General features: G+C 47.1%; 1 protein-coding gene across 1 annotated transcript in view; it reads left to right on the top strand.

Annotated features, from left to right (window-relative positions):
- The window catches only part of LDLRAD3 (low density lipoprotein receptor class A domain containing 3), a 254,602-nt gene extending 229,073 nt beyond the window's left edge, over positions 1-25,529 (top strand). The window contains exons 5-6 of the mRNA XM_061203245.1: positions 20,630-20,975; positions 22,753-25,529. Coding sequence (XP_061059228.1) covers positions 20,630-20,975; positions 22,753-22,990 — 584 coding nt within the window. The 3' untranslated portion in view covers positions 22,991-25,529. The remainder of the gene's footprint in view (positions 1-20,629; positions 20,976-22,752) is intronic.
- The last annotated feature ends 2,093 nt before the right edge of the window (positions 25,530-27,622 follow it).

Consider the following 27,622-nt stretch of genomic DNA (forward strand, 5'->3'; position numbering starts at 1 on the left):
TTCTTCTTAATAGTGTATATAACTACTAGGCCTCTTCAAAAGTGTCAAGGTCATGAAAGATAAGGAAAGACTGAGAAACTGTCACAGGTTCACAGAGTCCAATGTAGCATGGGATTCTGGACTGGATGCTAGGACAGAAAAAGAACATTAGTGAGGAAATCTGGCAAAATCTGAATAAATCCTATCATTTAGTTAATATAATTGTTCCAAGGTTAATTCTTAGTTGTGACAGTCATTCCATGGTTAGTTAAGGTGTTAACATTAGGGAACGCTGTCTGTGGGGTATGTGGGCACTCTACTATTTTAGTAACTCTCCTATAAATCTAAACTGATGTCAAAATAAAAAAAATTTTTAGGGCTTCCCTGGTGGTGCAGTGGTTAAGAATCCACCTGCCAATGCAGGTGACACGGGTTCGAGCCTTAGTCCGGGAAGATCCCACATGCCGTGGAGCAACTAAGCCCGTGCGCCACAACTACTGAGCCTGTGCTCTAGAGCCCGTGAGCCACAACTACTGAGCCCGCATGCCACAGCTACTGAAGCCCGCGCGCCTAGAGCCCGTACTCGGCAACAAGAGAAGCCACCGCAATGAGAAGCCCGCGCACCGCAATGAAGAGTAGCCCCCGCTCGCTGCAACTAGAGAAAGCCCGCGCGCAGCAACGAAGACCCAACGCAGCCAAAAATAAATTTAAAAAAATAAAATAAAATAAAGTTTAAAAAAGCATATAGTCAGTGCTGTATAGGTAGTTATTAAATGGGCAAAATGTTACTTGTTTTTTTAAAAAAATTATGTAGTTCATTAAGTGAAAAAAATTTTAATTACCATAGTGTTCAAAATAGTAGATATTTGCTAATATATGTCTGGAATATTTCTGGAAGCCTACACGCACGTGCGTGCACACACACACACTCACTGGTACCAGTGGTTGCGTCTGGGGAGGGGAATGTGGTGTCTAGGAGACAGATGGGGAAACAGACTAACTTTTCTCTACAAATCCTTTTTTACCTGTTGAGTTTGGAACCATGCATATATTGCCTATTCAAAAAATAAATGTTAAAAAGCTAAGCAGCCATGGTAGCCCTGAGGTTCCCAGGGGTCCTTGTCCATTGCCCGACAACTCCCAGCCATAGCTGTGCCCAGAATCCTCTGGCACCCCAGCTGGCCCCCAGCAGATGTTCAGTAAATGGTTAATGAATAAGCGGGTGTCCTCCACTGTCGGCACGTCATAGGATTCATCTTTGTGTCACATCTGTCCTTCTGGGTCCTCTTATTCCTCTTCCTAAGGAGGCTGGCTTGGGCCCTCTGTCAGTGACAGAAGCTTTGATTTCTCCTCTTGCTTGTTTTAACACATCCCCATTAATATTTAAAAATGCTTGCCTGAGCTCTCCAGCCTGTCTTTGGTGTCTGGAGAGCGTTTGACAGGGATACACGGATTGTAAAATGGCCCTGGGGATACGTGGTGATTATTTCCTCTTTAAAGAATCTGGCAGGTCATGGACTCCTCCACTGCCCCAGACCCTGTAAGTTATTCATCTATTATGGAAGAACCAGGTTCAGAGACCCACTGCCCGGGAGGCCCTCAGGTGTTGGAATGGAACTTCCAGCACCTCGTCTTGGAGAACATTAAAACCTCCAGCCAACCTTCATCTCAGGAAGCATAGATACGTACCATCCAAGCACCTCTCAGAAGACAGGATTGCAGAGTCAGGCAATATTACCTAACCAGCCAGGGAGGTGGTGGTGGCAGAGAGCAGACAGATTTTTAACCATTCAAGGTTTTTCATATCCAAGATTGAGGCCAAATTTGCCATGTCCTGTAGGAACACTTTAGTCACTTACTTCCATAGACAACAAAAAGTCAGAGCTGGTGAAGGCCGGGCTGGGAAGGGCTGTGCTTGATTTCTTCCTTGACTTCTTGGTTTCACCATTTACTCTCTGTAGTGGATACAGGCACCTTATCACGATTGCCACATTTGGGGTATTAGAGTAACTTCCCAAAGGGACTGCACTCTGGATAACAGCAGCCGGTATCCCTCTTAGCTCGTTGCTTATTACAATGTTGATCTGCTCAAGGATTTATAATTAGACTTGTGTGGCCAGTCAATATTTTAGGCTTTGTGGACCCTAGAGTTGCTTGTCAGAACTATGCAACTCAGCCTTGCGGCACAAAAGCAGAAGCGGACAGTACATAAATGAAAACAGCTGTGTTCCAGTAAAACATTATTTATAAAAACAGGCAGTGGGCCAGACTTCACTGACCTCTGAGCTAAAGCCTGGGGTGCCAGAAGGTAACTGGCTCAAGATCAGGTTGTGGAGGAGTTGAGGGCCAGATTAGAGAGGCCTCTCCGGGCCATTGTTAGGAGGTTGGATTTTGAGTACAATGAGCAGCCATCTTATTTACTTCCTAAAAAGAACTTTCTAGATGCTGTGCAGAAAATCGATTGGAGAGGAGCAAGGGTGGAAATTGGGAGGCCAGCTAGGAAGTTCTCGTGCTAATCCATTCCACAATTTGGAGGCCAAATTAGCAAAACCTGCCTTTGGATATGAGTCGGCCATGAATGGAAAAGGGTTGGACATGAATGGAAAAGAAAAGGCGAAGACAGAGCTGATGCTGGGACTTCCAGCTCTAGGGTGGCTCGGGATGCCATTGTGGGGTCGTAATTGATATTTGATGGTATTTGTTTTCTCAGCCCCATGCTAATGAGATTTTATTTGCAGCAACTGTGGCATGCCTCAGATAGAATTCTCCTCTCCCCAGTTTTTAGGGTTAGCTTTTCCCTGCAGTGCTATCTGTTTATGGTTCTACGGCACTCACAAACTGATCAAAGCATCCCACTTGAGTTAGCAGTATTCCACTCTGGTCGCTGACACCACAGGCTCAATAAACCATTGTATTGTAACTCTCCAAGCCTTATCACCAGACCAGAAACCAACTGACCATCGAGTTCAAAGAATGTCTGCTAAGCATTTAATTTTGCAGCTTCCACCAACCACTCCAGGTACATAGATACAGTAAGCCATAGAAACAGTAATTCTGTACAGCCCTCCTTATTCAGCAAATTCCAGGAGGCACGTATATCCATTTCAAGCACGTTGCCTGCAGGAGCCGCCAGGATGTCATATGCAGGAGCCTGAGTTGGCTGAAGCCACTCTGTACACAAGAGAGAGGGGGCCCTTTGATGGTTAGAATGATTAGAACATTGATCCCCATGTCGCATGCCTCTCCCCTGCCAGCTCCCATTGGCTTTTGCTTTTTGTGGTCTGCAGTAGAAGACATAGCATAGAACTACAGTACCCCCCTCACTGCATGCACTCTTCTGTTGATGTTTGTGAAGCCATTACACAACTGAGCAGAGTTCTGAAAATGCCACAGAGGCCCTAGCTCCCAATTACCCTTATCACTGAGTTTTGGTAGCAATCTGAATTTCTATTTTTTTAAAAAAAGCCCTTTTCCACCTTAAATAGCCAATTAAGTTCCTTACCCTCCAGCCAACTGTGTGATACTGCCCTGGGCCAGTTTCTTAGCAAAGAGGCCATTCATCACCACCTCACTCGCTGGCTGATCATTGGTGCTGTTCCTCACCAGAGCCAGAGAACCAGCTCTGAGCATGCACAGCAGCTCTTGGCAGGCTTCTGAGAGCTCTGGATCACGGGGGGCTTTCCTCCCTACCAACCCGCCCTCCTCGCGGTGAGCAGCTTGTAAATTAGGGGCTACTGGTAACAGCTGGCTGGCTCAATAGCGTTTGTTGAAAATGCAGGGCCTTTTAGGGACACTTCCGGTCCCCTTTGCCCAAGGGTGGGCAAATGTGAGAGGTGGGGAGGACAAGAGCCGCTGGGGTCTCTTGGAATAAGAACCACTAGAATTCCCAGGGAGATATCCACTCATTCTATCTCCAGTCTTAGAACTTTCTCTTTTTTTCCTCTCTCCCGTTTTGAATGTAATCTTAATGCGCTCGTCTCTTGGCTCTCAATGGTCTTAGAGGCCTAGTTCCCTCCTGGCAGATGGATCCCCTCTCTAATTTTCCTCTGGCTCCAGGCCAGGATGCCTCCTGCTGTGGTCCGTCTGACGCTGGGCCGGCTGGCAGCAAGGATTTTCCCATCACCCTCCTTTCGGTTAATTTTAGAAACTCGCGTTGCCATGGCAATGGTTCAGTGGGCTTTTTGTGGTTCTCTTTTGATTCAGTCATTTGCCAGTCTGCCCTTTAAATTAAACTTTTTTAATCCGCATCTAAATTGGCACAGGAGATGTGCTTGGAATGGAGATCCACAAAGGCACAACAGCCCCATGGGATGTTTTTTAAAAAACAAGGAAAAGTCCAGGTGGATATAGGGATGCCCTTGGCTTACGATGGCCAAGACAGTTCCTGGACGCTTCCCTGCTTGAGGGGACGTGGCTGCAGGCTGGTAGAGGTGATCCTGGGGGAACCTGGAGAGAAGTGGGGCCCCAGGGCCTCTCCCACGTGAGCATCCCCAGGGTCAGGTCTCTGCTGTTTTGGTTCTGGCATCCCCAGCCGTAAGCACAAGGTCCAACCATCTATCTGGGCTCTGAGTGATAAATGAACATGCCCCCAGCCAGACATCCCTCCTTAACTCTCAGCACAACCCTTGGAAGGCCTTAGCCTCCATTACCCTAAAATCCTGGCTATTCTGCCTGCTTCTCTCTGGGCATCATTTCCTCTTTTCCGCCAGTCAGCTCAGGCGTGAAGGGATCAGAGTCTTTGCACAGACAAGAGGAAGTCAGAGCATCCAGCTCACAATTGGTTCACTTGGCTTAGATTTAAAACAGCGGTTTTTAATGTTCTTATCAACTCTGTGGTGGGGTAGGTTTTTAATCCTGACATTACAGATGAGGCTTAGAAAGGTGCAGGAGGGACTTCCCTGGTGGCGCAGTGGTTACTAATCCGCCTGCCAGTGCGGGGGACACGGGTTCGAGCCCTGGTCCGGGAAGATCCCACATGCCGTGGAGCAACTAAGCCTGTGTGCCACAACTACTGAGCCTGCGCTCTAGAGCCCGCGAGCCACAACTACTGAAGCCCGAGCACCTAGAGCCCGTGCTCCACAACAAGAGAAGCGACTGCAATGAGAAGCCTGCGCACCACAATGAAGAGTAGCCCCCGCTCACCGCAACTAGAGAAAGCCCGCACGCAGCAACGAAGACCCAACGCAGCCAAAAATAAAATAAATAATAAAAATGTTTTTTTAAAAAAAGAGAAAGACCTGGTTCAGGTAAACCTTTAAAAAAAAAAAAAGAGGGCTTCCCTGGTGGCACAGTGGTTGGGAATCCGCTTGCCAATGCAGGGGACACGGGTTCGAGCCCTGGTCTGGGAGGATCCCACATGCCGCGGAGCAGCTAGGCTCGTGCGCCACAACTACTGAGCCCGTGTGCTACAACTACTGAAGCCCACACGCCTAGAGCCCGTGCTCTGCAGCAAGAGAAGCCGCCGCAATGAGGGGCCCGCGCACCGCAACGAGGAGTAGCCCCCACTTGCCACAACTAGAGAAAGCCCGCACGCAGAGATGGGGACCCAATCCAGCCAAATAAATAAATAAAATAATAAAAAGATAAAATAAATAAAATAAAAATGGACAGGGGCATTGAATTAAAAAAAAAGAAAGGTGCAGGAAATTGGCCAGCGTCATTCATGGGGTCTGTGGCTGAACCAGAACTCTGAGCCTGTCCATCAAACTTCCAAATGTCGGCTGACCATCACACACGCCACCTGTTGTTCGTTGGATGGACCCGTCCTCATTCATACCCACACCTCACTTCCCTCCGAGAACAGTCAGGTACCTGAGGACCTTAGCAGCCTCGCCGCTGCAAGGCAGGGACTTCACCTGCGTCAGCTCTAAGCTCCACAGAGATGCTGCACGCTGGATGTTTATCGCCCTTACTTTACAAGTGAGGAGGATGAGTAGTAGACTGGCCCAGGGCATCGGGGGACTCAAGCAGAAGTGGGATTTGGGCCAGACTTGGGGACATGGGTTGGATAGGCAGTGAAAAACTGAATATACAGACGGGCAGTGGCCAGACCATGTGTAAAAGCAGAACTCTCACCCCCAACCTCCAACAACCAGCCCAGGAAGCCAAACAATAACCCCTGTAACAATGGACCCCAAACATCCAAGACTTGATTAGTAACTGACAGCTTCCCCAATTTTTGTCCCCATTTCCAGCTTAGGACCAACCAGAGAAAGTGAAATGTGCTCCCCGCCCCCTCCCCGGCCGTTCACATCCGATGTCCCGCTCCTAGTCTGCCCGCCACCGGCTTCCTGGGCTGGTAGCCTCTGGTCAGAGCACACCTGAATCCCTCCCTTTTGTCCACTGTATGCTCTCCCACTCCTCTGCCTTCCTCGGAGTCTCTGCCAAAATGCAGGTGATGGTGGCTCACTCCCTTGCTACAGTGAGCTCTGCATAGATAGCCTTGGCTTTCTCATTTGGCTGCTTTGATCCATTACCAGGTCAGGGTCAGGGGGGCGTGGCCGCCAGCGCGGAAGGAAAGCGTTTCCCTGCGTGGGGCGTGAACATGGCCGTGTGGCGCTGCCCAGCACGGGGCCAGAGGGCAGCGGGTGGTCCCTCTGCCGCCTCCGCCCCCTCGCCTCCTGCGTGTTGTCAAGCGTTGTATAAAGAAGGATGTCACTGGGGTCCAGCAGAGGGGACAGCTTGTGAGGAGAGCACAGGAAGGAACCCTTTCATCCTAACAGAGGGGACAGTGGAAGGCTTCACGAGAGTAGTGGCATTTGAGTGAGGGCTGGGAGTCTGGTAGGGTTTTCAGGCTAAGACAGGGAAGGAGGGGGAGGGTCGCAGCCGAGGAGCAGGGGGCCCCCCCGCACTGGATGTTCTCACCAGCCAGTCTCCACACTCCTCCTCCCCGCCTGCACCGCTGACCCTCTGGGCTGCACCGGCTGAACCTCCTTACCCTCTGGCTCTGGGTGGGTTTGGCCAGGAGGAAGCATCAGCAAGAGGTTGGAGGGTAGAAAACAAAAGGTCAGCATATCTGTTGTCCCAGCTGCCTGTCTGCAGGCCACAGATTGGCGAAGGGCGCATTCCTCCCCCAAAGGCCTCAGCTCCCATCGGGTCCCACCCGATTCCAGAAGCCACACCCTCACCCTCTCAGGCCCGAGGCTGGGAACAGCTTCCCACTGTCCCTTCATTAAACTCTTTCTGTCCCCACTCTTAAACCAGGAGGCGGTGGGTGGGAAATTGCGGGTGTGTCTGCAGAACCGTGAGAAGCTTATCTAGGCTGGCGTGGCCGGCAAGTGGGAGAGCGGGGAGAGGGAAGCAGGAAGAACAGCGCAGGAGGAGGGAGGAGCCGCGTGGGGCAGAGCTCCAAGTATCGTCATGAGGAGTTGGGACCTTACCCTTGGCAAGTAGAAAGTTCAGGAAGGGCTGTGAGCAGGGGCAGGGTGGGGTCAGGGCACCTCTCAGCCACTTTGGGAGAGGAGGCTCCACGCTCCCAGCCTTGTGACGTGGTGGGTCTCGAGATGATTCTGGAAAAAGGTTATATTGCCCCCATTTAATTTGTGAGAAGGAAGATTCTAGAAGGATGGGACTGTGTTTTTTTTGTTGTTGTTGTTGTTGTTTTTTTACAACAAACGTGGGTCTTCTCTGCAATCCCAAGCTCAGCCAGCTGCCCATCCAATAACAGTGTGACTATTTCAGCCCTGGGGGAGGTTGCACATTGCACAGAGCAGATTGCCTCAACAGACTTGTTGAGTGGCACCTGTCCTCGCACCTTGTATAGCTCTGGGTGTGACTGTACGAACCTGGGCTTGCGTCTCAGCTCTCACTTCCTGGCTGTGTGACGTGGGGCGAGTGACCTTGCTTCTCACCTGTGGAGTTAACTGAGATCATAACCGTGAAGCACTTGGTGCATAGGGCGCTTAGTCTCACGTGAAAGATGCAACTGCTTCTGGCGGTCTGCAATGCACTGAGACCGAGACTTACAGAGCCACAGAGCTCTGTAGGCTCTGCCCACTTCCTCCAACGCGTCCTTCCAGAGCACCACATTGGGTTTGGGGGATACAGCGATGAGTGAGCGGAATCCGGGTGTGCCCACACAGACTTACATTCCAGTAGGAAATAGATGATTTGGTACAAATACACTGAACAATGACAGGTGGTCACCAGTGCTGTGAAGACAGATAAAGTAGGGTAGGGGGTGGGGAGGGATGGCAGTGGCCCAGGAAGCCGCCCCATGACACTGACCTAGGAGCAGAGACTTGAGTGGGATAGGGTGTGAGTGATGCAGATGCCCGGGCAGAGGACACAGCAAGGGCAAAGGCCCTGGGGCAGGCACGCGCTTGGTATGTCCTGAAACCACAGCAGGAAGGCCGGTGGGTCTTCAGCAGAAGGAGCCAGAGAGGGGCAGGAGTGAAGGTCGGAGTGGTATCAGAGGCAAGATTATTTAGGACTGGGGAGGATATGGTGAGGACTTTGTGGGAAGCCACTGGAGGGTTTTGAGCAGAGGAGTGACATGAGCGAATGAATTTAAGGTTTTAGAAAGAGCACCCTGCAGCTAAGGGCAGGGAGACTGGAGAGCAAGAGTGGGGGCAGGGCAGAGGTGCCATGGCTGGGACGAGGGCGGCAGCGATGGAGGGTGCCAGACGTGGGCATTAGGACTGGGGCTGGTGGTCAGAGCCCTGCTTGGGATCAGATGTATCCTGAGCTCCCCCTTGAGGACTCTGTCCTGTCAGCGCTGGGACTGAAACACAAGACCCCAGTGTGTGCAGAACGACTAGCCCTTCCCTCTGGGGTGCAGGGGACCAGGTCATTGTGTTAGATTTTCTGAAATCTCCGGAAGCCATGAATTTGTTCATGGTCGATAAAACTCCCCCTCGGGGAGTAATGCTTCTATTACCAGCCCTTTCCCCTAAATTATTCAGAAACTTCTCTGCACTCAGAAGCTCCAAGTGTGCGCACTCAGCATTTCCCTGGGTAATAAGGTTTACCAGACAGATGGAGCACCGAGGAGCTGATTATGCAGGGGCCACAGTGAACTCGAGGATCCGGAGAACAGACCCAGGGCAGCCTTGGGCTCTTTGCGCATTTGAACAGGATCAGCTCCTGCCTACTGGGTTTTGTCAGGTGTCAGAATGGCAGGGTGTCGGACCACCCTCCCGATGGATGGAGTCTCTCATTTCACACGCAGGAACTGCTGCACAGTCCGAGACTCCTGGTGCTTGGCCGACTTCAGTCAGTGATGGGGATGCTGGCCCACAACTGGGTGTGGCCTGGGAGGCAGGTGCCTCTGCTGCACAGAGGAGGAGGGGCGCTAGGCAGTTGCTCCTCACCTCCTGCCTCTTAAGTTAGCAGCAACAGCCGCAGAGCTTCCTCCAACAGCTTACCCAAAGGCCAGGGATGCCCCCATGATCTATGGAAAGACAACTTCCGGAATGTGATGTATGTTCTGTCCATCTCAGCAAAGCACCAGGGTTGGTGAAATAGCCACATCATCTCAGGAAGCATCACAGTATACATTTACCTGGTAAAGGCTCTGAAAAGTCCCATAATGATAGCTATTAATAATATCTAGGCTTTGTTGAGTATTTACTATGTGCCAAAGTTCTAAACTCTTTTTTTTAATGTATTTTCTCTTTTTATCCATAAAACAACCCTGTGGGGTGAATTCTACTATTATCCCGTTTCACGGATGAGGATTTTGAGGCACAGGAGGTAGAGTAACTTGTCCTAGGTCACACAGCCAGTAAGTGGCAAAGCCAAGGATTAAATCTAGACAGTTTGGTTCCAGAGCCTGCACTCTGAACAGCTACAAAGAAAGTGGTTTAATTTGTCTAATCCACTTTTTCTCATACCTCTTTGACCAAGGTACACTTTGTCATGAAATACCTCTTACATCTCACAGAAGACATTTCAAAATATATTGATCAGAGTCATTGGAGTTATTGGAGCAATGACTCCATTGCTTATCATTGCTCATTGCTTCGATAAGCAATGACTTATCACTTATCCAAGAGCAATAAGGTGGGTGACAACTGGACAGGACAAGCGGGAAAGGGGAGGGGAGGGCATATAGAACTACCTGGGACAGGGTGGTGACTTCTGGCATCAGACTCCTGGGCACAAATACTAGTTGTACCACTTGTTTCCTTTGTGACCTTCAGGAAGTTACTTAACCTCTCTGGGCTTCAGTTTCCCCATCTGTAAAAAAGGGTTGTCGTAAGGTTGAAGTGAGATCATGCGTACAGGATGAATATTAGCAGTAGGGGGCCCAGTTCTCATGCCTCAGCTTCAAGGTTGCCCTCACCTTCTTATTCAATGTTTGACTCTTTCTGTAAATGGAGAGATTGTGAATTACTGTGTTTCAAAGTCAGTTTACAGATATCAAAAAATACGTATGGAATACCTACTGTATTTACAAGGCTACATTTGGCCCTGAGTAGGGCTCCAAGAAGGGGAGAGCCCAGCCTTTGCCCACCAGGAACTCCTCTTCATGGTGGGAGACAGGGGTGAACATGAAAGAAAGTCATACATGAAGAGCAGGGATTCTGGAACCAGACTGGCTGGGTTTCTCCCTGTTCCCTCTCTAATTAGCTCTAACAAAGCTGTTGATCATAACCCAGGTGCACGGAGGACTTGGGCAAGTGACTTACCCTCCCTGCTCCCCCATTTCCTCCTCTGTAAAATAATGGTCTACTTCACAGGATGGTGTCTTTGGTTCCCAGGGCTGCCAAAACAAATTGCTACTACCTCAGTGGCTTAAAACAACAGAAATTAATTTTCTCACAATTCTGGAGACCAGAAGTCCAAAATGCAGGTACTGGCAGGGTTGGTTCTTTGTGGAGGCTCTGAGGGAGAATCACGTCTCTCTCCTCGCTTCTGCTGGCTGCCTGCAATTCTTGGTGTTCCTTGGCTTGGGGGCTGCAAGATTCCAATCTCTGCTTCCATCTCCATATGGCCTTTTCCCTTGTCTGTTTCTGGGTCTTCTCCTTTTCTGTCCCTCATAAGGACACTCTGAGAGTCCACCCTAATTCATCTCAAGATCTTTACCTTAATTATATCTTCAGAGATCCTTATTCCAAATAAGGTCACATTCTGAGATTCCTAGTAGACATATCTTTTGGGGGGACACCATTCAACTCACTGCAGATGGTTTAAGGATTACAAAATCAGAGGTCATATGTGTAAACACATAAGATATTGCTGATAGGATGAGAGCTGCAATGATAATCATTATGATGATATCATGATGATTATTACTCTGTTTTTGAGTTCACAGCAAACATGGATGGTGGTTGTTAGTATTATTTGTATTATTATTTCTTTCAAATCAGGAGTGGGCAACAGGTCACAAAGCAAATAGCAATGCAACACTCCAACTCTGGACTTCTCTCCCCACATCCTCCGGGGGTTGGTACTGGGAAGCCAAGGTGGGGAAGGCTGCAGAGTCTGAATGCGTGGCTGGGGAGGGTGATGTGAGTCATTCAGGGTCCTGGATCTGAAGAATTTTATAAGAATGACACAGCGACAGAGCTGGGTCGTGTGCAATCTGATGAGAGTATTGCAGAAGGATTAGAGGACAAAGAGTCTGAAGATAGTAAGACCACAACGAGGTTTCTGTTCCTGGCCTGGGCCTGATGGAGACCAGAAGCAGAGGCTAGAGAAGCACTGCACAGCAGCAATTGACCACGCTTGGTGGCTCAGTGTGGACAGAGAAAAGGAGAGCGTTCAAGACAGCCCCGGAGACTAGATGGCCAGGGAAACGCAGTCCATCCTAAGAAATCGTTGCACCAGTGACCACAGACTAATTTATTGAACCTCTGTGTTGGGCACTGAGTATAGAAGTAGACCAGCAAGCCTGGCCCTCCCCTCATGGCTCTCATGGTCTGGTTGGTCTGCCTGAATGTTGTTGTAGCATTGTTTGTCAGAGCGCCAAAAAAAAAAAAAAAAAAGCAACCAAAATGTACATCAGTAGGGAATTGGTGAAATAAATTGTGATGTGCCTATGTAGTGGAATACTACATAGCTTCTTCTTCACAAAGGTGTGCGTGAGTGAGGAAGATGTCCATTTGTAGAAACGTCTGTACAGCATGAAGAAAAGCAGGTGTGTACATACACAAAGAAGAGTTTTGAGGGATCTATACTTAGCGGGTCAGCAAACTACGGCCAGTGGGCTGAATCTGATCTGCTGCCTGTTTTTTGTTTGGTTGGTTTTTTGTTTTTAATCTTGCATTTTATTTGACGCTACAGTTTTTGAAGAAATATCTAGATGATTTTTTAAAATAACTTTTGATCTATGAAAATTATGTATAGTTACATGGTTATTCAGGCTTAATGAAGATATTCAGGCATTTTTACACATAAAAGATGTCAAGAAATAAGATCTTCCTGAAACTGAATTAAAAGAACACTTACAATGAAATCAATTGTAAAATGTAATAATTGTTTTATCTGCCTTAGCTGGAAGTTTTAATAACTATTATCTCTTTTCCTGAAGGATTATTAATCTGAAGTTAATACATTCCTGAAAATTTTTTCCTTGTTAAAATCTAATGCATGGTCACCTACATGCATGTAATACAAACATAATTCTCAAAATAAGAGAAGATAAACAATGGCTTGGAGAAATCTATGAAATGATAGTTTCTCAGTGGTTGGTCTGGCTGGCTGTCTTTTTTAATCAAGTTTGGGACACAAATACACTCATTCATTGACGTACTATTTGTAACTGCTTTTGCACTACAGAGGCAGAGTTGAGTGGTTGTAGCTGAAACCGTATGGCACACAGATAACAAAATATTTACTATCTGACCCTTGACAGAAAATTTGCCAACCCCTAGTCTCCACCAAACTGTGAACTATTTTTTTTCTAGTAGGTGTAAGGGGGGAGGGAGAGGTTGTCTGTCATGAGCATTTCTATATTACTTTAAATTTTAATTCTAATATATTTTTGTAATCAGAAAAATTCAATTTGGAAGAAAAGAAAGCATGCAGGACTCACACTACCTGATTTTGAGACTTGCTATAAAGCTGTAGTTCTCAACACAATTACTGGCATAAGGATTGGCATGTAGCCCAATCAAACAGAATAGATCATTTAGAAATAGACCCAGCCTTGTATGCGCAATTGATTTTCAACAAAGGTGCCAAGGTAATTCAATAAAAAAGGATAGGCTTTTCAACAAATGGTACTGGAACAATTGGATATCCAAAGGGAGGGCGAAGAAGGACATTGAACTTCACCTTGTACCATAAACAGAAATTAACTTGCAATGGATCATAGTTATAAATGTAAGACCTAAAGCTATAAAACGTCTCCTAGGCAAAGATTTCTTGGATAGAATACAAAAAGCACAGAACACGAGAGAAATAATTAATACAACGGACTTCATAAAAAAATGTTAACACTTATCTTCAAAAAGACACTGTAAAGTAGATGAAAAGCCAAGCCACAGTCCGGGAGAAAATATTTGCAAGACACACATCTGGAAAAGAACTTGTCTCCCAGAACATCTAAAGGACTCTTACTACTCAATAATAAGTAGTCAGACAACCCAATTCTAAAATGGGCAAGAGATTTAAAAAGGTGTTTCACCAAAGAAGATACACAGATGGCAAATCAGCACATGAACAGATACTCGACATCATTAGTCATTGGGAAGTGCAACTTAAAACCTCAGTGAGATGCCACTATGCACCTGTGAGCATGGCTGAAATTGAAAAGCCTAGCTATGTTACATGCTGTGAGGATGCAACTGGGAGAAGGCTAAGTGCTATAGCCACCTTGAAAAACAGTGTGATAGTTTTTTTATAAATTAAGCATACACTTCCCATACGACCCAGCAGCCTGCCCCTAGGTATATACCCGCCAAAATAGGAAAATATATGTCAGCACAAAGATATGCATTCCAGAAACTGGAAACAACCACTTCCCTCCCTTAACTGGTGGATGGATAAACAAATTGTGTTGCATCCAAACAATGAATACTGCTCAACGGTCTAAAGGAATGAAATAGTAATACTCAGAGAAACCTTGGTGCATCTCAGAAGCATTATGCCGAGTGAAAGAAGCCACACACAATAGGCTACTTACTAAATGATTCCCTTACCTGACTTTCTGGAAAAGATGAATCTATTTGGACAGAAAAGAGATCAGTGATTCCCAAGTGGCTGTAAATGACGGGAGGGATGGAAATGTTTGATATCTTGCTTGTGGTGGTGCTTATGCAACTGTTACATTTGGTTACAACTCATCTAATTGTACATTTTAAAAGGGTAAGTTTTATTGTGTATCGATTATACCTCACTAAACCTGACTTTTAAAAATATTTACTCTGAGAAAAGTCAATTTTAAAAATAAATTTTTTTTCTTTAAAGATGACAGGTTTGTTTTTTTTTTAACTTTGGGTTTATTTTATTTATTTATTTATTTATTTATGGCTGTGTTGGGTCTTCGTTTCTGTGCGAGGACTTTCTCTAGTTGCGGCAAGCGGGGGCCACTCTTCATCGCGGTGCGCGGGCCTCTCACCATCGCGGCCTCTCTTGTTGCGGAGCACAGGCTCCAGACGCGCAGGCTCAGTAGTTGTGGCTCACGGGCCTAGTTGCTCCGCGGCATGTGGGATCCTCCCAGACCAGGGCTCGAACCCGTGTCCCCTGCATTGGCAGGCAGATTCTCAACCACTGCGCCACCAGGGAAGCCCAAAAATAAATTTTTTAAATAAATTTTTTAAAGAGGCAGTTGAGCTTTCAGGAGAATGGCAAGGCGTCCGTTTGAACAGGGCAGTGAACCTTCTAGAACAGGAATTCTGGACTCAGGGAGGGGTCCGAGTGAGTGAGTGGCAGTGAAACTCCCCCAGGAGCCCTCACACTACAGGGAGAGAAGGAAGGAAAACAGTAATGAAACCTAGGCAAAGCCAGAGGAAGAGACGAGATGCTTATTTTTTGACTGGATAAAACAGTATAAATAATACAAGGTAGAAAAGAGTAAACAATGAAAAATACGTCTCCCTCTTGCCTCTCTTCTCTCCCAGTCGTACCAGGTCTGTGTGTCCTTCTAGAAATACTCAGAACATTCTCTACTGGACTTTTTGTTGTTGTTGTTCAGCTTATCACGGTATCTTTCAGACTGTTTCACATCAGTATATGTAGAGCTGCCCTAGTTTCTTAAATAGGTGTGGTACTGTCTGGGTGCACCATAATTTATTTAGCCAGGCTGCAACTGATGGACATTTAGATCTTTCCTGATATATGTGCTATTGTGAACAATGCTTCCATGAATACTTGTATTAAAGAGTTACTTCTCATTTGTGTGAGTATATCTATCTGTTAGATTCCTAAGAGTGGAATGGCTGGCTCAAAGGATATGTACTTTTTCTATTTTGATATGTATTGTTAATGTATGTTTGTTATTTTGATCTATATTGTTAACCCCGTCACCACCCTGGGTTGTACCAATTTACCCTCCCACCAGCCATGCGTGAATAATTATACCTGTTTTCCCAAGTCCTGGCCAGCAAAATGTGAACTCAGACTTCGCCTTTGCCCAGTCTGAGAGGTGAATAATCGTATCCTGTAGGGAATGTAATTTGCATCTGGAGGAGGGAATCTTTTAGAAGCGAAGGAACCCCAAGTCACAGGTGTCAGTTGGTTTAGTCCTTCTGTCAGTCCAGATAGCACCTCTGCGTGAATTAGAAGAAGGCCCTCCTCCTCAGGCTGTTCACCATCTGCTCAAAAACTATCGTGATAACTCCACAGATCTGTGATGACTGAGGTGACGAGCAGCCCTGGAGCACAGCCTGCTCCGCCACGGGCAGCAGCCAGAGCTCCCGGAAGCTCTGAGAGCACAGTGGTCCCTGGTGGTAACCAGATTGCCTGGAATGAATGCAGTAGAAGCTGCAGATACAGGACGGGAATTCAAGGTGTTTGACAGTGGAGCGTGAGGGCATTAGTTTGAGGGACAGCCAGAATAAATGGAAACTTCATTACCCGTGGATTATGCACTTGGAACTCAGGTCCCATGCAACTCTGATATTAGTAATTGGGCCAGCGGGCTCATCAAGCTCTTAAGAAAAGTGAGTCTAGTTAATGAATTAATACAAAATGACATTTTACACACAGAGCAGAAAAGAGACTAGGCACCCCTGAGTTATGTAACATCATAATTTCTTGAGCAAATGTGATCAATGATTCTCGCCTGCAAGCATTTTACATTCCATTCATTAAGAGCTCCCTCTTGGATTCTTAAAACCTCAAGTGGTTACATGGAAGTCAGTGTTTTAAAATCTCTGGACCCATTTGTTTTCCATGTGAAAATCCATCCACATTTTTCTCTTAAGAAGTACATCTCGCTGGAAAGGAACTCATTCGGTTCTTATCCTCTATCCGACTCTACCTCCCAAAAGGGGATTCTCCCAGCCTCTCCCTCTGGTCCAGAGGATAAAGGAAAGGATGTGAACACTAAGAATTCGCATCATTAGTTTGGGATGATGAAAAATCCTGGAGGTGGAAAGCGGTGGTAGTTCCACAACAATGTGAATGTACTTCATGAGCTGAGCTGCTCACCTAAAACTGGTTAAAATTGCAAACTTCATGTTGCATATGTATTTTACCACAATAAAAAAAGAAAAGGGAATCCTTGTGTACTGTCAGTGGGAACACAAGTCGGTACAGTCACTGTGGAAAACAGTATGGAGGCTCCTCAAAAATTTAAAATAGAAATACCATGTGGTCCAGCAATTCCACTTCTGGGTATTTATCCAAAGAAAACAAAAACGCTAGTTCATAGGGGATATAAGCACCCCCTATGTTCATTGAAGCACTATTTACAGTAGCCAAGATATGGAAACAACCCATTGACAGATGAAAGAATGGATAAAGAAGATATGGTATATGTGTGTATACACACACACACACACACACACACACACACACACACACAGGAATATTGCTCAGCCATTAAAAAAGATGAAATCTCGCCATTTGCTACAGTGTGGGTGGGTACTGTGCTAAGTGAGATATCAGATGGAGAAAGACAGATACTGTATGATTTCACTTATATGTGGAATATAAAATACAAACAAACTAAGTGAACAGACCAAACCAAACAAAATATGTAGATGCGGAGAACAGAGTAGGGGTTACCAGAGGGGCGGGGGTGTGGGAGGAGGGCAAATGGGTAACGGGGAGCAACCGTATGGTGACGGGGGGAAACAATTTTTGGTGGTGAGCACACTGTAGTGTATGTAGAAGTCGAAATGCAATGTTGTACACATGGAACATGCATAGTGTTATAAACCAGTGTTACCTCAATAAAAGAAACAGAAGCGAAGGAAGGAAGGTAGGATGGGAGGGAAGGAGGGAGGAACAGCATTAACTGAGTACAGACCCTCGCCAGGCACTTTGCTCTCAGCACTTGGTGTGTATGTTGTATTTTACGCTGCCAATAATCCAAGGAGATAGCTACTGCTATTTACGCAGCACCACTGCCATTTTAAAGAGGAGGCAGCCTAGGCTCATAAAAGTTAAATAACTTGCTTGAGCAGCAGCTAGAAGTGATGGCCCCAGAATTCGACCCTTCAGCTCTGTGCCAGAGATGAAATAAAGAGGCTCTTCTCATGAAGAACCTAGTGGCAAGATGGGAATAAAGACACAGACCTACTAGAGAATGGACTTGAGGATATGGGGAGGGGGAAGGGTGAGATGTGACAGGGTGAGAGAGTGTCATGGACATATATACACTACCAGATGTACAATAGATAGCTAGTGGGAAGCAGCCGCATAGCACAGGGAGATCAGCTCGGTGCTTTGTGACCACCTAGAGGGGTGGGATGGGGAGGGTGGGAGGGAGGGAGATGCAAGAGGGAAGAGATATGGGAACATATGTATATGTATAACTGATTCACTTTGTTATAAAGCAGAAACTAACACACCATTGTAAAGCAATTATACTTCAATAAAGATGTTTAAAAAAAAAGAGGCTCTTCTCTTTTAGGCCTGAAATCTGAAACACACACACACACACACACACACACACACACACCCCACCCAGAGGTTCCCACCCAGCTTTTAATTATCTAAGCTGAGAGCAGACAGAACTCCCGCAGAACCTCTGGGTGACAGCTCATTGTCTCCAGAAAAATCCAGAACTGCCTTTCTCCCGTAACCGTCTGCAGCACGCTTCTGCCTCTCCTTTGGGATCTTGCTTGCTTCTTTCTGTACAGTTCATCATTGAAACAGTGACCGACAGGAACTTGGAGAATCTTCATAGCCTTTAGTCCATGTCTGAGTGACTGGAATGAAAATTAACACAGCCTGGAGCTTGAGGGGGAAGATCTTTCTTTGTGTCGGATTAGGATGATGTGGGGAATCAGGAACTGTTTGAGTCGGGAAAGGAGGGGAGATGGTGTGTTTCACGGCACGTGGATTTTTGAAGGAGAAATATCTGGGTTCTCGTTCTGACTCCTCTGCTTAGTTCTTCTGTGCACTTAGACAACTTAATTCACCCCTGAGTAAATTTGCTCATCTGAAAAACAGGAATAATAAACTAATAATAACACCTACCTTACCAGGGTGTGTGAATACACAGATATTTTTTTCGTTGAGTTGGATGCATTTATTGAGTGTCGACTCTGTGCCAGACACCATCCTACTCACTGGAGATCCATGGTGAACAGAGCATGTGCAATCTAGTGATGAGGGGCCCAGGACCCGAGCAGCCAGTGGATGGTGCTGCCACTTCACGTCTACACATTGGCCGCTGTCAACCCACTGAAACCTCTTCACTGCTTCAGAGGTTGAACGGGCACAGGGTGTGGTCGTAGACTTGCTCACTTAGGCTGCATTTAGATTATTTTTGCAGCTGGGCCACAGCTGTGGGTAGTTGTGGATCTTCCGCAAAGAAGAGGGGTCCCCAACTTTCTAGGAGGAGGGGCCACTCTGGTGTCCTGTGCCAGCCTGGGCCTGGCCACCATTGCCAGGTGTGTCCTGCTGACGGGGAAGCCTCTCCCCTGAGTGTTTGAAGTGTGGCTCCTTAGTACACGTGGAGAGGAGGGGACCGGCAGCCTGCAGGGCTGGGGCGTGTACCAGGCCTTCGTCCTAGGGCCTCTGAGGAAATGCCTGCCGATTGCCTAGCTGGTCTTGGTAGGGGGCTGCAGGGCAGAGTGTCAGAGGCAAGGCTCTGAAGTCAGACCACAGGGCTCAAATCAGGCACAGCCCCTTACCTCCTAACCCTGGGACCCCGGTCAAGGGACCCAAGCTCTCCAAGCTTCCCTTTCTTCATCTTAAAAAGAAGGCAGTTACAGCACCTACTTCGCGGAGTTGCTGTGAGGCAAGTAGCTGTGAGAAAGCACATATTTGTATGTCTTGAACACCCGCAGTGTGTCAGCTGTTGTTCTAAGTGCTTGATAATTATTCACTCGTTTCATGCTCACGACAGCCCAGTGAGGTGGGGACTAATACCATCCCCATTTCACAGATGAGGAAATTACAGCACAGAGAGGTTGACCACTTCCCAGAGGGCACACAGCCAGTCAGCTGAATAGCTTGAGTTTGAACCTAGGCTGGCTCCAGAGTCCATGATTTCAGCCTGTGCTCTGCTGGCTCTCCATCTCGAAAGCTTGGCAAAGGCCGGGCATTAAATAATACTTTGCCGACATAAGGAACTCCAGACAACACTGGCCAGTGTTCCTCACGTATGTGATATGATAAATTTCCAGAGAAAAACTGATTTCTGTCACTGGAACTATCACTCCTGTTCCCTGGATATTATATTTCCCGGGGCTGATTTTTTTTTAACAACTTTATTGAGGTATAATTTACATGACGTAAAATTTGCCCGTTTTGACTGTACAACTCAGTGAGTTTTAGTAAATGCATCAATTTGCGCAGCCATCACCACGTCCAGTTTTAGAACATTCTCATCGCCCCAGCAAGATCCTAGATGCCCATCACCAGTGAATCCCCATTCCCACCCCCAGCCCCTGGCAACCGTTAATCGACTTTTTGTCTCTATAAATTTGCCTTTCCTGGACATATATAAATGGAATCATACACTATGTGGTCTCTTGTGTCTGGCTTATCTTGCTTAGCACGTTTTTTTGTTTGTTTTTTTTTTAAACGTACTTTGAATTGTATTTATTTATTTATTTTTGGCTGTGCTGGGTCTTCGTTTCTGTGCGAGGGCTTTCTCTAGTTGTGGCAAGCGGGGGCCATTCTTCATCGCGGTGCGCGGGCCTCTCACTGTCGTGGCCTCTCTTGTTGCGGAGCACAGGCTCCAGACGCGCAGGCTCAGTAGCTGTGGCTCACGGGCCCAGTTGCTCCGCGGCATGTGGGGTCTTCCCAGACCAGGGCTCGAACCCGCGTCCCCTGCATTGGCAGGCAGACTCTCAACCACCGCGCCATCAGGGAAGCCCGCTTAGCACGTTTTTGAGGCTCATCCATGTTGTAGCATGCACCAGTACTTTTTACGGCCAGATTATATTCCGTTGTATGGGCAGCCCACATTTTGTTTATCCATTCACCGACCCATGGACATTGGGGTGGTTTCCACTTTGCGGCTATCGTGAACCGTGCTCCTGCGAACGTTTGCACTCCCGTCCTGGGACTGACTTCGTGGCGGATGGGTGCGCCCACTTGGTAACCTCTCTCCTTTTCTCTCGCCTCTGGGGCTTCTCAGAACCAGGCAGCGGGCAGGTGTTCGTGACCTCGGAGAACCAGCTCGTGTACTATCCCAGCATCACCTATGCCATCATCGGCAGCTCCGTCATCTTTGTGCTGGTCGTGGCCCTGCTGGCTCTGGTCCTGCACCACCAGCGGAAGCGCAACAACCTCATGACGCTGCCGGTGCACCGGCTGCAGCACCCCGTGCTGCTCTCCCGCCTGGTGGTCCTGGACCACCCTCACCGCTGCAACGTCACCTACAACGTCAACAATGGCATCCAGTACGTGGCCAGCCAAGCCGAGCAGAACGCGTCGGAAGTGGGCTCCCCGCCCTCCTACTCAGAGGCCCTGCTGGACCAAAGGTGCGTGCTGGCTGAGAGAGACTCGGGGAGGGAGGTCATCCCACGCCGGGGCGGGCGTACACGTGCACGTGCCTGGGATCCTGGTCTTGCCAGGAGCCTGCATTCAGCTGCAAAGGCGGTGGCAGCTTTCGACTTCTACTGAGTCTTTGCAAAACGATTCACGTGTATCATCGCATTCGGTCCTCACAGCCACTCACCAAGGGAGGTTCTATATGTGCCTCAGTTTTACAGACGAGAAAACTGAGATTTTTAAGTTACTCATCTGAAGACATACCGCTAGGATCCTGGCCAGTTCAGATCCCTCCTCCTCCCTGGTAATGCCACACGGACACACGTCCAGGACCCTGACCAGCTCTGGGCATTCACCTGCTACCGCAGAACAGTGCCCAGTATATACTCGAGGTTTGGTTCCTATTTGAATGAATGAGTGGATGAGTGAGTGAATGAATGAGTGAATAAATAAGTTCCTTAACTTTGCTTGGCTTCATCTATAAAATAAAGGAGGTGGCATAGAGAACTCTCAAGCTTTGTTAAGCAGTAGAACCTTCATCACAGGTGGAGCTGTACAAGGAACCCCAAAATATAAAGTTAAAACCCAGAGCTCTGTAGTTGGAGCCGGTAGTGGACCTCATTCCTACCTGCTCAGCCTTTCTCTCTCCTTTGGTGACCTCCAGGGTACCCAAAGAACCCACTTTGAAGTCCCGGACTAGAGCTACCTGAGTCCCCCTTGGTCCTCAGCATCCCCTGCCCTGCAGGGACCCTGCTCAGCATCCCTCTTCCACTGAGCCCAGGACTCACCATGTGTGGCACGAGGCATTTTGCAGGCAGTGTTCCCGGGCTAACTGGCCTCCTCCTTGAACCCTCTCCGGTGGCAGCTCTTGTATTATTTAATCTTCCTTTTCCTTCCTCATGAAAGATAAACAAAGCTCCAAGGAGCGGTGCTTAAGGACATCTTCGCAAATAAGCGTAAGAACACAAGACCTCACTCATTTGGACCATCCAATGTAGAGCAAGGTTAAAACTGCTGCATCTGGAGACAGAATTCCTGGGTTCAAATCCTAGCACTGCTGCTTACTAGTTGTGATCCTGTGCAAGCCATTTAATGCCCCTTTGCCTCAGTTTTCTCCCCAGTACAATGGGCATGAAAGTAATGGCTCTCTCCTAGCATTCTTGTGAGCATTAAATAAGGGATGTAAGGTAGGTGGCGCAGTGCCTGACTCGTAGTAAGCCTTCCATAAATGAGAGCTGGAAAATAAAATGTCTTTTAAGTTATTTCATTGCAAGCAAGTTGTCAGTATTACTCCCTTCTATGGACAGGGAGACTGAGGGTTTGAGAGGATATCCTCTCACTTACCCAAGTCCGCACAGCCGGGAAGAGTTGGCTTTCAGTAAGGACCCCCAGTTCTGTGGACTGTCAGGGGCTCTGTCAAAACACCAGGCCTGGTGAATCCCTGCCAAACCACCCAGGATGAGCCGAGGAGTATTTAGAATTCTCCCTACCAAAGGTTGTGGTTTTGGCACTGTCCAGTCGGCAGACGCCAGGCAGAGCACGCTGACCTTTTCTCTGTTCCTTTCGTCTTCTTACAAATCACTGGTTTTCCTAGTCCTTGGATTGCCTTTCTCCTTGGAAGGAAAATCTCATTCCTGATGTCAGCCTCCACTCAGAAAAGGGCAGAAGTTGGCATTGCCTGCCGTGCCTGGGCTCCTAATGTTTTCTCTTCCCCCTCCTCTCCCCCCCTTCCCCCCACCCTGCTCCATCCTGCTCTCTCCATCGCAGACCCGCATGGTACGACCTCCCTCCGCCGCCCTACTCTTCAGACACCGAGTCTCTGAACCAAGCCGACCTGCCCCCTTACCGCTCCCGGTCTGGCAGCACCAACAGCACCAGTTCCCAGGCAGCCAGCAGCCTCCTGAGTATGGAAGACACGGGCCACAGCCCGGGGCAGCCTGGCCCACAGGAAGGCACCACGGAGCCTAGGGACTCTGCACCCAGCCAGGGCACCGAAGAAGTATAAAATCCAGCTCTTCCAAAGTCCATATGCGTTCATCTGCTCTGACTTGTTACCATCCTAACAACTTGCGCTCATGGGAAGCTCCTCGGGATGCCTCAAGGAGTGGTGTGGGGTGTCAGCTGTCTCTCCGTTCACCTCCTTCCCCAGATTTCAGGGATGTTCTTTGGAGGGCGACCTGGCACTGTTCTGGCCTCTCAGTTGACCTATGTATGTGCATCTTTTCTGGGCAGTTACTCTTCCTTCGGGGCCCAGGATCACAGCCTCACTTTCCACGGCATTCTGTTACTGCTGGAATCTTGCTGAGTAGGTGGCCGGAGAGTGCGGTACTTAGGTAGCCCTTGAGAAAGCAGTGTTTGTGCCGTGTGGGGTGTTCAGAAGGGCAGAGGACACTGGACCAAATTCTCTGTGGGCTGCTTCCTTAGAGCTCCATTTGGAGATTTGGGTTGGATGATCCTACCAGGAGGCTGTCATTGGATGGCCACTCTGGAGAGAATCCAGGGGAGCATCAGAACCCGCCTTGCACTAGGCTGTTCATTGCTCTGGGTCGGGGCCAAAGAACACTGTTGCCGTGAGTCACGCCCTTCAGAAGTCAACAGTGTCATTTTGGTTTTCTGAAGGACTCTGAAACCATCAGGTCTGGATAGAGTCTGGATTTAAAAATTTGTCCGAGAATCCTCGTTTTGAGAGCTTTCTCCAGCATCGTATATCATCAGCCTCATCCCAGAACAGGCAGGGAGCCCCACCATGAGTTTATCTGAGTTCTCAGCTCCTAAAATACAGACTGCCAAGATCCTGGGTCTGCTTTGGTCCAGAGTCCTTTCCCTGGTTTCTGGATTGTCTCCCTCCCAGCTGTGACCTGCCCATAAACAAGGGATGAGTACTAAACCTGAGTTGCCCAGAAATCTGATCTGGCCCTTTGTCCCTGTAAGCCACACCCAGCCTGCCTTGCCCATTCCTGCAGCTTCAACACTCGCCCCCTAAGTCCCCCTGACACTCAGAAGTCATTTTACCTGTGCATTTGGACTTGAGAACACTGTAGGTTCTAACTCAACGTGAAAACCTAATTCAGTACCTCCCCCGAGAGAGCCTGGATTCCTGGGCTGCACTCATCCGCCTTCCCAAGGCCCAGATTCCAGCGCTGCAATTTAGGGTTAGGGCTAGAATCAGAGTGAGGGTCAGGCCTCTCCGAGCATCCCATAGTTTCTCCTCTGAGAGACATGGATAATAGTTTGGAGTCAAGATTTGCCATTCGGACTTTTTTTTTTTTTAATCTCTTAGAAATGCATTTGAAACAGTGTGTTTGTTTTTTCCCTTCCAGTTAAGGGACTATTTATATGTGTATAGGAAAGCTGTCTTTTGTTTGTTTGTTTTTCCATTAGTGAGGTCCAAGCAAAGATGCAGAAGGAGATCGTGCCTTTGTCCCACTGAGCGCTAATAACAAGTCCCCACAGACTGACCTGTGTGCCAGGTGTCTGTGCATTGTTGCACTTTGAGTTATTATTTATCGAGTTCTTGAAGGATGCAGAAAGAGGGACACCTTTCTCCCTCGGTTCATAGTCTCTGTGTTTATGGTAGCTTTCCGCTTTCTCTGTGCCCAGCCAGCCACAGTGCCAACCCCCTCAGGAAGTCATGGGTGGAAACGTAGATGTTATTCGTCAAGAAACCACACTAATGGCTGGGGGGGAACAAAACTGGAAACAAGTGGAGCCACTCCGGGCAGCTGTCACCCATGCAGAGCTGCTTTCCACGTGGTCAGTAACCTCTTTGATGCTTATTCAAACGGAGCCTGCAGGAGGGGGGATGAAGTGGCATTCAATGATCCTATTCTGTAGACTTTTTTTTTTAACCAAATTCAAAGTGTGTCACAGGAAAGCTAGCCACTTGGTGATTTTTTTTTTTTTAAGTTAAGAAAAGGAACATAGTTGCTTACATCTTTCATTTTTAAAATAACGTGAGTTATTTTCTGAGTAATCCAGTGAAGAAAGAACTTTTGGTGGCAGCCAGAGTATGTGAGGAGCTCTAGCTGAATATTTCATCTCCTGTGAGCCAGAGTGGCTTCTTTTCTCCCTTTGGTGGCCCCTGCTTCTTTCTGGTGCTCTGGAAGTTGTTTAGAGGAAAGGATTCTAATTTTAATTAATCGTGTGATGAATTAATCTCACGCGCTTTTCAGCTTCCAGGCATTTTAGGAAAGACAAATGGCCTTAGTAGCATAAGGAGAGCCCATTAATGTTGTTTTTTAAAACAAACACAGGGATGTTTTTATTATAGATTTGATTTTTTTAAATGGCTGTTTTTAAAAAGATATAAATAGGACACCAAAGCTGCAGGGGTTTTTGGTTTTGTTTTTTTCCCTTACTCAAAATAGCAAATAAGTGGCCAGCATTATTTTTTAACTCATTCCAACCAGGATTTTTTTTTATACATGGCCTAAATCTATGCCAATCAGAAAACCATCCCTGCTCTCTTTTCTCAAATGAGATCAGCGAGTCCTTTTTATTTTAGCATTAAAATCGTTCAGCTATAATCATTATCACCTGCCCTCAACTCCTTCTACTTTGAAATTGACATTTTAAAAAAGTGCAAGCAAGTGGTAAATAAATTGTGTGTGACATTCAAAGTTGATGTAAACTGGAAAGGTTGTGTGTGGTTGCTTTTTGTTTTTTTGATTAGGTTTTTTTTTTAATTTTATACTTTCAAATAAACTTGCAGTTTCATTCTTTCTGTTGGTGTGAATGGTCCTTAACCCCCTTTTCTTCTCTATGGCGATATAAAGAGTGGACAGCCACTTCTGTCGTGGCTTCTGCAATGAATGTATGCCCTAATAAAATGAGAAAAGGTGAGAGAATATTGATGGGACCTCAAAATATGGTGGGCATTTAAGGATTCCACATTTGGTGTGGTTGGAATACAGAGGTAAGTATTCCATGGACACCAGTTCGTATCAAGGGCCCTGGGATGTCAGTTCAGAATATGGTCATTAACTATGCCCTCTCTGCCCATAGTGACTTCACTGTGGCCCTGCTTGAAGGAAAGGAGCAAGTGGCTGTGATAACTGGAACAGATTCTGACCACATATTCAGGGGCACGCTCTAACTCAGGCACAGGTATGTTGGTAATTAGTTTTGAACCGCAAATGGCTCCTGTTGGTCCCACCAGTGATGGGAGCATCTTTGTGCTCTTACAAGTCTCGTTTTACGCTGCAGGGACAGTTGCACAGGAAGTCAGCGTGCCCAGGAGGTCACCACCACCACCACCCATGAACAAAAGTAACCTTGGCCTTGACCAAAATTAAAATCTACATGGGAATCAAAACATAGGACCTGCAGAACCAAGATGTAGATCATGTACTGGTACCCAGATATGTCAAAAAGAAGACTAAGCTATCAGATAGTGCTATCCCAAGTATATACCAGGTCATGTCCTGCCCCAAGTGGTCTAGAGTAGACTTTCCCAAACAATATGCCCAAAGGCTTGTCAAGATATTAATTCCTTTTTCTCTCAGAGTACCATTTTTTGTGGTACTAGGATGAGGAAACAATCGAGAAATGCTAATCTAGAGCAGAGATCAGTAAACTTTTTGTGTAAAGGGTCTGATAATAAATAATTTTTGGCTTTGCAGCCATATGGTTTCTGTAGCAACTACAAAAAACGCCATGGAAAATACATAAATGCATGGGTGTGCCTGTGTTCCAATAACTACCAAAATGGGCTGGATCTGGCTTTGTCATTTGCCAACCCCTGGCCTAAAGGATCATTCCCACATTGTGCTCATGGATCCGAAGCTAAGGGCATTGTAGAAAAGAAATGGTGTGTTAATGGCTGGCCTGGAATATTGGAACCCTTAAAATGACACCAACCTCCAAAAAGTTAAAACTGGAAGAACTTAGGAAGCAGGCAGTTCAAGGACCTGTGAAATTCATTTTAATTGACCCTATTAGCACTTTTCCAGTGAATAAGGAAATACAGGGTTACGATGAGCAGAGGCTTTCCCAGTGAGGTCCTAAACAGTGGGTTGAATGCAAAGGTCTTGTTCAAAATCTACTCTCAGTAGGGATTCTCTAAGGTGATAAAGTAGCACAACAGTCTGCCTTTTAGAGAAAAGTTCATGGGGTTAAATGATCTGGGAGATATTGTTCATCTTCTCCATTTAACTTGCTATCCTCAGGCAAGGCAGTAGATTCAAAGAATGAACTGTATAAGAAAGAAGGAGCTTCTGATGGCTGCAGTGGATGTGTGATACATGTCCATAAGGAAAAGAAATGTATCCAGTAAGAAAATATGCAGACTCCCTTGACATCTTATAGTTAAACAAGTGAATGGGAACATTAATAGAACTCCCAATTGTTAAGTGATAGTTGTAAGGAATCCCACTCATACAAGCTGAGTGTGTTAAATTTTAGAAGATGTATTGGCTCATGCAACCGTGTTCAAGGGTATGGAAAATGATTTTGGGCAGGGCTGGATCCAGTTGATCAACAGCTGTCATTAGGAACCTGTTTTGCCCCCTCCAGCTTCTGAGTCCTGCTTTACCTGTGTAAAGCGATGACTTCATGGCTTTACAAAATGTGGTGGAAAAGAGGGTCCCAGAAGATCCAGGTTCATGATCTAAGAAAACGAGATTCTCTCTGAGAACCA

The sequence above is a fragment of the Eubalaena glacialis genome, chromosome 10 (genome assembly GCF_028564815.1).
Source record: "Eubalaena glacialis isolate mEubGla1 chromosome 10, mEubGla1.1.hap2.+ XY, whole genome shotgun sequence".
NCBI lineage: Eukaryota > Metazoa > Chordata > Mammalia > Artiodactyla > Balaenidae > Eubalaena > Eubalaena glacialis.